Source organism: Protopterus annectens, chromosome 8.part0 (genome assembly GCF_019279795.1).
Source record: "Protopterus annectens isolate FY-2018-M chromosome 8.part0, PAN1.0, whole genome shotgun sequence".
NCBI classification, from domain to species: domain Eukaryota; kingdom Metazoa; phylum Chordata; order Ceratodontiformes; family Protopteridae; genus Protopterus; species Protopterus annectens.
In genome coordinates this window covers 374,536,586-374,547,205 of record NC_056741.1, presented here as the reverse complement: position 1 = coordinate 374,547,205, position 10,620 = coordinate 374,536,586, and the positions used below count along the sequence as shown (strand labels likewise).

General features: G+C 36.6%; 1 protein-coding gene across 1 annotated transcript; it reads left to right on the top strand.

Moving 5' to 3' along the window:
* The first annotated feature begins 487 nt into the window (after positions 1 to 487).
* LOC122808814 (circumsporozoite protein-like) lies at positions 488 to 10,213 on the top strand. The gene is made up of 3 exons (XM_044079874.1): positions 488 to 722; positions 6,422 to 6,483; positions 10,066 to 10,213. Exons 1-3 carry the CDS (start codon positions 512 to 514, stop codon positions 10,075 to 10,077), a joined length of 285 nt encoding a protein of 94 aa, XP_043935809.1. The 5' UTR covers positions 488 to 511; the 3' UTR covers positions 10,078 to 10,213.
* The last annotated feature ends 407 nt before the right edge of the window (positions 10,214 to 10,620 follow it).

Here is a 10,620-nt window from a genome sequence, read left to right as displayed (position 1 = left end):
TATTCCCTTAAAGAATAAATCAACTGATTAATTTTCCCACAGAAAGCAAAAAGCAATAAAATATAGAAAAAGATGGCAAAACAAAGGGCATTCTTAAGGTACTGCATTTTTTCTAAAAGGAACTAAAGAATTTTGTAAGCAGCCTTTGCTATATTTAAAACCACATTTAGCTATTTCTAAAGGTCTTTTATAATCATGGAACATTGTTAAATATTTATTGAAAAAGATAATAATGTTCAATACCAAAGACAACATAACGACAAAGCTACTTTTATAAAATAAAGTGATTAAGGGATTTCTTTTATACAGCTGATGCATCACTTAGTTCTATAAAGGAAAGATCTATTGTGGTATATAAGAATAGCTAATTATTTACTTTGATTTTTTTTTTTGCCATTGTTAACCTTTCAAAGTCTGAATCTAGGGAAGGACTTAAGGGTTCATTCAGGTCATGCAGTTTCTATAAAACCAGCTCAGATCTGAGCAGTCATTTCAAGCCAAAACAGGAAAGATGAAGTTGTTCTTGACTGCAGTATTTCTCTTTGTAGTTGTCTTGGTTGCCCAATGCCACCCTAGCAGTGATGGTAACCCACCACCTTCTAGAGGGGATGAAAATACTCTACCCCCTCCTCCTGACAGTAACGGCAGTAAGCCCCCTAGAGTTGATGACAGGCCTCCACTTCCAAATGATTCATTGAGACCAAATGGTCCTGGGAATGCTGGTATGTATACATTTTTAACTAACAGTTCACTTGAGCTCAGTGTTAACATTTTCATTTGGTGAGGAGAATGGCTAGTTCTCCAAGGACATGTGAGCATCATGATTGTGTACTTTTTATTTTTTATTTATTTATTTTACATTTGTTGACCGAGTTAGTCCAACTGAGCTTAGTGGCCCATTTTCAGTGGAGATCCGGGGAGAAAAGCTCCACAGTAAGATACAATTTAATTATATAAGAAATTAGATTAAATGCAAAACAGTAAGTATTTGGTATGTACCTACAATGTGGGTATAATTTTAGACTAGTAATTGATAATGAGGCTGTGCCAAGAGTAAAGCATTAAACCAATAAGTGAAATACATAAATAATTCAATATCAATGTTACATACAATAATGTGTAGACAATTTTGGCTTGTATAGTTCCAAATTAGGAGAGAGAATAGGGGCAGAGTGAAGAGGAAGAGAGATGAGTAAAGGAGGTTAAGAGACTGAGATAAGATTGTAGGTTGCTCAAGTAAAGGTTCTAGTGAGATTATGCAGGAAAAAGGGGGCAGGTGAGAAATTATACAGGGAGCGAATGTAGGTGGGAGGGGGGAAGGTGATAGGAGTTTTTGGCACATGGGAGAGTAGTTTAGGGCAGATTTGTGCAGTGGCAAGACCGGTTAGTTTTTAGGTATTCTATAGTGCCTGTTTTGAATTGATTAGGGTATTTAAGGGATCTAATTTCAAAGGGAAGTTTGTTCCAGGATAAGGTAGGTTTATAACTGTAGAGGTTGCAACCAGTTTTAGTCTTGGGTTTATGTATTTGTAGTTGGTCTTGGCCAGAGCTACACAAAGGCCTAGTTGGGGAATATTTAGAGATAATACGAGTAAGGCTGGGACAGAAAGAGTGCTGGTATGGGATTGAGTGAAGTATCTGAAGTTGAGAGAGGATGAGCTGGTGGGGTAATTCTAGCCAGTCTAGTTGTCTTAGGGAAAGACAGTGGTGAGACTTATAAGTATGGTTTGCAGCAAATATAGCCACCTTATTGTAGGTTGTTTCAAATTTGGTTAAGAGTGAGGAGTTCAGATTAGTAAGAATGTGACACCTATCTGGATCAGAAGGGACCCCAAAGAGTGGCTCTTTGGAGTCCCTTCTGATCCGGTTGGCTGGCTTTTTGTTTTTTTTTTTTGGTGCTGTCTTGGTCCTGCTTGGGAAGTTTTATTTGAATGTGACAGCTATACAATAGACTAGGAAGATGATATGCATGTGAGAGGGTTATTTTTGCCTGGTTAGTTAAGTACTTTTTGTTGCGATAAAGGAGCCCCAGTTTTTGGTGTGTCTTTTATTACAATTAGACACATGTAAATCAAACTTAAGTTGGTCATTGATTGCGACTCCTAGAAGTTTTGTGCTAGATTTGATTGTGATGGATGTGTTGCTGCTTTATGGTATAGTAAAAGCAGATTTGAGATTAGTGAGGTTTTTGGGGGAGTTTGTTGAAGTTTACCAGGAATTACATTAACTGTCAGTTTTATTTGCACTGGTCCTGACACAAGCTGTAGCTTTTGGGATTTGTTCTTTCAGAGGGTGTAAATTTTTTATATTTTTCTTGTTTCGATGTACTGCAGAAAGGCAGAGCACTAAAATGTTTGCATGATTTTTGCTTTGCCAAAAATTATGTCTTTGGTTAAAACATACGCGGTGTAGGAAGCTCCCTTATTGTCTCAGACTTAAAGTAATACAAGTTAACACATATACTGACTATTTATGATCTATTGTAGATGACAGTTTTTTTGTTGTTGGACTGGATGGGTGTTGGTCATTCTCAAGGCTGACTTTTGGTCATCTGGTGTCCTAGGCAAAAGGGCTCAACATTGCTATCCCACACCACCCGGTGCCCCCATCACAGTCTACCTACACCATTCAGATGATCTTTTTCTTTCTTTTTCTCACAGTTCTTACTCCAGTTTTTTGCTGTATTAATTCAGCACATTTTAAAGAAACCATTTCTTTACTACAAAAAAATAAACAAATAAATATTAGAAAGGCACCCCTGCTAGAGCAGTACCCTGTACGGCTGCCTAGTTGGCTTATGCCTAAGGTTGGCTGTGGTCATTCTGACTGTTTGTCCTTTCATAACCTGACAAAGAAATGCATCTGCATGTTCTATAAACATTGCTACAGATTTATAGAAACACAGTGACTCTTTCTTGGCTGATAAATTTAAAGATCTACACTTTTTGACATAAACTATAACCACTTATGAGCTCTGTGATTTACATAAAAGTATGAATCTCACAGCATGTTTTCCATCTTTTCATCTAATAATGCTCAGTAGTATTTCATCAAAATAGAACTGTAAATCACAGCAAGTAGTGGATGAAATACACGTTAAATGTTTTAATATTTTACAGTGAAGAAATAGTGAATTCTGCCTCACAGCATCATTTAGATAATGTGTGTTATTTAAGCAACTCATATATTTTTGTTAGTGATTTTTATTAGTGATTACTTTATTTCAGAACACAATAACCAGTCTGGTGTAGTTTCAAAACATATAATCAGTGAACAAGACCTAATTAGCAGGATCAATACAAGTCCTTGCACAGGAATAATGTTTAGGAGAGTGGTAAACTATGGAGAAGTGGAGACAACAACACACGGGAATAAGATGAATGTATGTGTTTGTCAGTGGGGAGGAACTTCACTGCAAGATTAAATATTTTGTTTTTGTTGTTGTTAAAAATATTGGATAAATGCAGCAGTTGTCCCAGAAATTTTGGCAGTTTGAAAATTGCATAGCAATAAAAAAAATGGAAACACATAAAGCCATTATATGCAGGTAAAAAAGATGCAGCTCATATCTTAAAATGGCTCAGAAGTGCTTGCAACAGATTTTGAAATGTGTTATGTTATATGTTATGTGTTATGGATGTGTTGTGTTATCCTTACTTGATAATAAAACATGTACAGAACTGTTAATGCATCTCTGTAGTATTACATATAGGTTTTTACAAACTTACATTTTTGATTTTTTATATTGGTTGTCATTCTTTCACAGTGAAACACAAAGACTGCAATATACTTTTTTTGTTGTGCCTCTTCTTCACCATCAAGATTTCCCTCTCCTGAGCATCCTCTCGAGTCATTTGTTCCCCTTTGCATGATGCACTTTTGATCCATTCCTTTGTGTTGTGGTATGTCTTCTCTTGTCATCATTTGTTATGTTTTTTTTTTTTAGTTAAGCCAAGCCCTATCTCCTCATGCATACCAGTAGGTGTTTCACCTGGAGGATGTGCAGAGGGTCATGGTATGGGATTGCTGCTCACTTCCACAAACAGCTTAAGCCTGCAGGCACCTATGCCTCAGCAGAAATGCCAGTTGTGTAAATTTCTCTGGTCTCCTGTGTGGAAGTTGGGGGAAGTATATGTGCCCCCAAGCATGAGCCGCGCTCCCTCCTTGATCCTCTGAGAGAGGAGAAATGAGATAAGAGGACACAGCCCTTCATTTTTCGCCCCACCCATAACAGCTTTAAAGGTACCGAAGCCACTAGTCCTGAAGGCACATGGTCACAGTCTGGGCTTTATCCCTCACTACTACCACAGATGGCTAAATACTGCATTAGATGCAGCACTCATTCATCATCAGCCCTCTGCTAAATGAGACAGAGACTGTCTGGAGATATCAAAAGGGAAAGCCCCATTTACTATTATTTATTTATTTATTTATATACATTTGATTAATGGGAAAGTCTGACCGGGTAGGTGTCTCTTTCAGTGGAGGCCTGAGGAGACAAGTTCCAAATTATTACAAAAACATTTTTAGAACTATAATTTTACAATCATCAAAAATAATACAAACAATTCTACAGTTTAAATAATTATACCAAATTGGACATAATGTGAAAACATTGATTAAGAAAAGAGATACAACCTACATGACAATGATTTAATATTTAGAGAAATTTTAGCCACTTTATAAAGAAATGGTAAGTTAGTATAATACAAACAGGAATTGCAATATGAAGTGAGAGAAAAAAACAGGGTTATGGCATATTTAGAAAGAGAGTCAGGAGAGAGAAAACGATTGAAGTAAGGAAACAAGCATAATTGTTCTTTCGGTATGTAACTTTCCAAACATGTGTCACAAGAGCAATAACTACAACACTTCGTCACTAAAAAAAAAAAATTATGGGCCTAAATCATAAAAACTATGCAGACCATCTCAAAGCTTTGTCGCTCTTTTCTGTATTATAGACTACTGATAGGCAAACTCTGTCTCACATATAGAGCCTCAACAGACTTCATTCTGCCATACCTATTACATATTTAGAAGTTCAGTGGTATCAGAAACATCCCTCCTGAGGTGACTTTAATCTTTGTTGCAAAACTGACAGAATGTGCTGGATGGATAGGTATGTATCACAGAGAATACCATTTCTATGGAATCATCTTCCCATCCACATAAAATAGAGTATTTCTCTTACTCTAGTCAAATATAACTTGTATGAATGGATGGGTAACCACATATTCACCCCAGGCTTAGCACAAATGTTCTTCATGTAGAGGAGAAATGTGTCATTACCCCAATATATACTTCTTTGGCTTGTCTTTGGAGATTCGTATTGCAAAATATAAGGGCTATTCATTACTATGAGAATGCAGGACTAGGCTTTTCAATATCCTTACAAATCAAAAGCCTAGTAAGTACCTATGAACCCGTGAATATCTGAACATATTGTGGTCAGTATGTCCACTGTGGTGGTGGTGCTGCGGTAGCGTTGTCGCCTCATAGCAAGACGTTGTCCCGTTCGATTCTCAGCTAGAGCGTCCTCTGTGTGGAGGCATACGTGAATGGGGCGTGCCTTCGTTGAAAGTTGTGTGTCAGGGTTGGTAACCCTGTATGTAAAAATCCATTACCAATCATTAGCGGACTGGACTTCCGCTGTGGCGACCCCTAACCGGGAAAAAGCCGAAAGACACAAACAAATTGTAGTCAGTATGTCCAGTTTTGCAATAGATTTATCAATCAGCCACAGTAATAGTTGGAGATAGGATAAAAAAATGATGCAAAGAAAATTACTTTTTAGAACTAAAAAAAAACAAACCGCCCAGCAAGGGAAATGTTATACAGTGCTCGGGTTGGTTACTCCAAAAATGGTATCATAAGGCTTTATAACTGAAATAGAGCTGCAAGCATAAGGAGATATGCTAGTATATAGACAAATCATTCACTAGAAAGGTAAGATAAATTCAGTAATGCACTTTACCTTTTAAAATTTGCTGCTGCTATGTTATTACTTTTCTGCATGTAATATAATGTATGTCATGAAATGTGAATTAATTGACTGATATTATACTATGTTCTTTCATTGCTTCTTATAAATTTCATTGCCAAAGAGTCTAGGTTATCAGGCATTATTATTACTTATGGAAATTATATCTACTTTTATTGACAGAGTAAATGTTTACATTATCTTTAAAACAGTATTTTGTTACACTTACTAATTTAATTACATGTGCTTTGTCACAGTTATAAATGCAGTGTCACTGATTCCCACTAGTGTGTTTTGTGCAGTGTCCTTGCATGACTTGATGTTCTTTATCTAAAGAAATATATTACTTCAAACCTGAAATAGAACAATGTCAGCTGATTTGTACTTGTGTTATAATTTTTTTTAGTAAGTTATGATTATTTTTTCTGCTGTTTTGTATAGGCAAGCCACCTTTTGGACAAGATCATTTGCCTAATGGCCCACCATCAAATGGAAAAGGAAAGGTAAACTGTTAGAAAACTGTGGCAGAGACAAATGCTTATGCAGCAGACTAATGCAGGATTAAGTGTACATGTCATTCAAAGAACTTTGTAGACTTGCATGCTGAAATGTGCATTTCAATGTTGGTTTGGGAATTTCAGAAAGGACCAGAGATGTGCGATATGATTTCTTCATTATATGGGTATACTAATAGTTCTCAATGCAGAGGTTGTGAAACTGGCCTTCCCTATGCACGCAACAAATGTGAAGGCTGCTATTAGCTTCATCATTCTTTTTAAAGCAGGTGATTTTATAGCGACTGATAAAATGGTAAATGTGAAGACATCTGTTTTGAAAATCACATCATCCTAGTTTTTATAAACAACCAAATATTGCACACATGTAGGAAATTGCTTAACTGTATTCAAGATACCTTGATAGACAGTATAAAGTCTGAAAGAAGAGATGCAAATGTAACTTGTATAAATGCATGAAAACATTTTAGGAATACAATATAAGACACAGGGGAAAATGAAATATGAGTGTGACAGTGAGATAGAGCAATAAAAGCATCAGACGCTTTCCCAGACTTTATCTTTTCACCTTCCTCAAAAGAGATTGTTTTCCTTGTCTCTTTCTTTTTGTCTCTCTCTCCCTGTCATGTCAATTTCTGCTAGTACATGACAAAAATAAAGTCCACAAATTTTAGACCCTTGTTATGTAGTGCCATGCTGCATTTCACCCTGTTCTAACATCTGGTTAGTGCCATGCTGCATTTCACCCTGTTCTAACATCTGGTTAGTGCCATGCTGCATTTCACCCTGTTCTAACATCTGGTTAGTGCCATGCTGCATTTCACCCTGTTCTAACATCTGGTTAGTGCCATGCTGCATTTCACCCTGTTCTAACATCTGGTTAGTGCCATGCTGCATTTCACCCTGTTCTAACATCTGGTTAGTACCATGCTGCATTTCACCCTGTTCCAACATCTGGTTAGTGCCATGCTGCATTTCACCCTGTTCCAACATCTGGTTAGTGCCATGCTGCATTTCACCCTGTTCCAACATCTGGTTACATTGCCTCTTTTCTGGACATTAGTTTTTCAGAAAGATGTTTTAGCTTCTGTACCCAGTTTTATCACTAGAGCTATTTTTGTAGTTTTGATTCATACCTTATTTATTATAATAACTTTTTTTGACTTGGTAGTTTCCTACTCTTTTACATTTGTCCTAGTCACAATGATTTCATAATTATATTTATAGTATTCAAGCTCTAAGGCCAACTAGGAACACAGTTTCTCTAAAATATGGCTTAGCTACTTTGTTACCCATCCAGTTGTCAAGTGATTTCTTAAACTGCTAAGCTGTTGCATAAACAAATATTAATAGGGATATTTTTCCATAATGAAGCCATTATATTATTACTAAATGTGCATTTAAGTTTAGTTATTGAAATTCAGGTTATTATGTCTCAAAACCCTGTTAATTGAAAACCTGTTCATATTGAAAATAGGTCTTAAACCTGGTCATGAAAAACACTGTATGCAGTTATTAACCTTCCTTGAACGTATCTGTAAAAGACCAAATACAACTTTAGATGCCTGCATCTACTGTCATAGTCAAGATCCTTAAATGAAACACTTTTTCAGTAAATTGTCACTGTACATCTTCTAATATGTGTAATTGTCCTGGATTGTACAACCAAAACACGTTGTTAAATTCTAAAATGAGTCTTATATAAGACTTAAGCACGATAATAAGGCAAGTCTCATCTCTTCTAATATGTTATCTTAAAGTATAACCCATTTTTTCATTGCTTTAGTACAGACTTTGCATGATTTTAAAAGGTAAATGTGAGGTGATTATAATTCCTGTTGAATACTCTTAGATAATTATTGTTAAAGCCATGTTATATTAACTAATGTATACACCTGAACCTAAAGTTACATTACTCCTTTAGTATGTCTTTGTCCTCTCTTTGTTCCTTTTTCCATATCCTCTACACAAATGAACATAAAATGTCTAAATATAGCCTTCTAACCTGCATATCAGGGGTAATGTTGTATCTTCTGTAAGAAATAGTCACTTTCTAACTTTGTGTTCTTCATTCTGCTTTATAATGCTTGGTGTGCTTATTCAACTTTTGACAATCCAATATAATTTGTCCACATTTCCAAAACATACTTCCAAAAAAATTACTTACAGTACAAGATGGCTGTGATTCAGAAAGAACCCCACCATGAGCAGAAACTACTGCCACCGATAGCAAAAACTGCAGTTCAGAGACATAGCTAACTGCAATGTATATATACCTCATTATCAGCTAATTTGCATGTATCTGAATTGTATGGTATTACCACTAGTGCTAATCAGGACTTTCCTGTATTAATCACCATTGGTGGGTCATGCAACATGTTTGCATAAACACTTCCCTCATTCTCTCTCCCATATACACATGCACACATTCAAATGCACACACACGCATGTGTGAGCACACACACACACAAACATTCACATACACATGCACACACTTACCAGAGACCACTCATAGCTCTGTAGACACACATACACACAATCACACACACACACACACACACACACACACACACACACGCACACACGCACACACGCACACACGCACACACGCACACACACACACACACACGCAAACACACGCACACACACACTCCCTCTCCACAGACACTTACTTGATGTTGCCTTCTATGTAGTCTCACTCATTGACTACAAACAGGAATCACATCCATGTTCATTAATATGTCAGGCTGAGCTAATTTACACAGCCATCACTTGTGTCTTTCGGCTTTTCCCGGTTAGGGGTCGCCACAGTGGCACTCCGGTCTGCTAATGATTGGCAGTAGATTTTTATGTGCTGGCTTGCCGGGCCTAACGCACAACCTTCAATGAAGGAATGCCCAGTCATGCATGTCGCCACACAGAAGATGCTCTGAGAATCGAATGGGCAACGTCTAACTGTGAGGTGACAACGCTACCGCAGCACCACCACCGCAGTTACACAGCCATCACTCAGCTCTGTAAATGCCTTACTGCAGACATTTCCCAGTGTGAGCATGTGCATAATTACCATAGCCTTCTGTTCCAGAATGCTTCACTAGCATGTACCATGGCTGTGGATTTGGCCCACCATGGTGACCCTCTACACCATGTAGAATCACTGAAATTGACCTGTTTCTGAATCAGAAAGGGCTGCAGCCAGTGATAGCAGCCTATGGTAGGGATCTGCAATAGCAGACTATTGTAGGGATTTCCACAGGCAGCAGCTCTTTCTGAATCTTAGACAATGTATGGACCCTCCAGTGAATTTCCTGATGTAATTAACAGAAGGGTTAAACAATGCTTTGGTGAGAGGAAAATATTAAAGAGCAGTAAAAATAAAAGTGTTGATGTCTTCCTTGAATAATAATTTACTCCTTTAATTGCTGATCAAATTTGGATAATTTAAGACTTTTTATACTTTTCACTCACTAGTGAAGGATTTTGTATGTTACATTTTAGATTATAGCTAAAGTCTCTGTATATTACAAGGGATGACTTTCTTCTAAATATGTATTTTTTTCCTTTTTATAGGGCAAACCATAAAGACTAATTTTCTAAGAGGAAGAAAACCAAGATCACAACATGTATTCAATATCTAGTCCGTGTCCTTAATTCTACTTTCATACAGAAAACATTATTACTTCTTTTTAAAGAGCAATAAAGCTGCATCTTAGAAAGGTGTTGTACTATGTTGTAATTAATTAATAATGATTGCGCTGTTCTTCACCTTCATTATATCCAGTTCTAACTGAGAGTGTCAGCAATGGTCTAATCTGCATTTTAATCACTTAAAGTTGTTACATTAACAAGACTATGAAAAATGGTTTTAGGATTTCATGGCATAATCTACAAGTAAGTAGGCTTTTCAGTACAGAAAGAGCTATATTGTTGATTCTAGTTGCAAATGTCACTTTAATCATTTGTTAGAGCTGAAAGGTACACACAATTAATTTATTAGTGTTTTAGTCCATCAATATGAAATGATAAGTAGAATTGCATGTATATTAATCTGGTCCAGTGATGTATCTGTTTGCACGTGTACAGGTTTGGTGATGTCTTTTAAAACCATTGCGTACTTTAATTCTT

What these genes read in the sequence shown, in the direction of transcription:
- LOC122808814 (XM_044079874.1), top strand. Translation starts at nt 512, where the DNA reads ATGAAGTTGTTCTTGACTGCAGTATTTCTCTTTGTAGTTGTCTTGGTT. An exon ending in AAATGGTCCTGGGAATGCTG is followed by an intron (nt 723 to 6,421) that starts GTATGTATACAT and finishes TGTTTTGTATAG; the next exon opens with GCAAGCCACCTTTTGGACAA.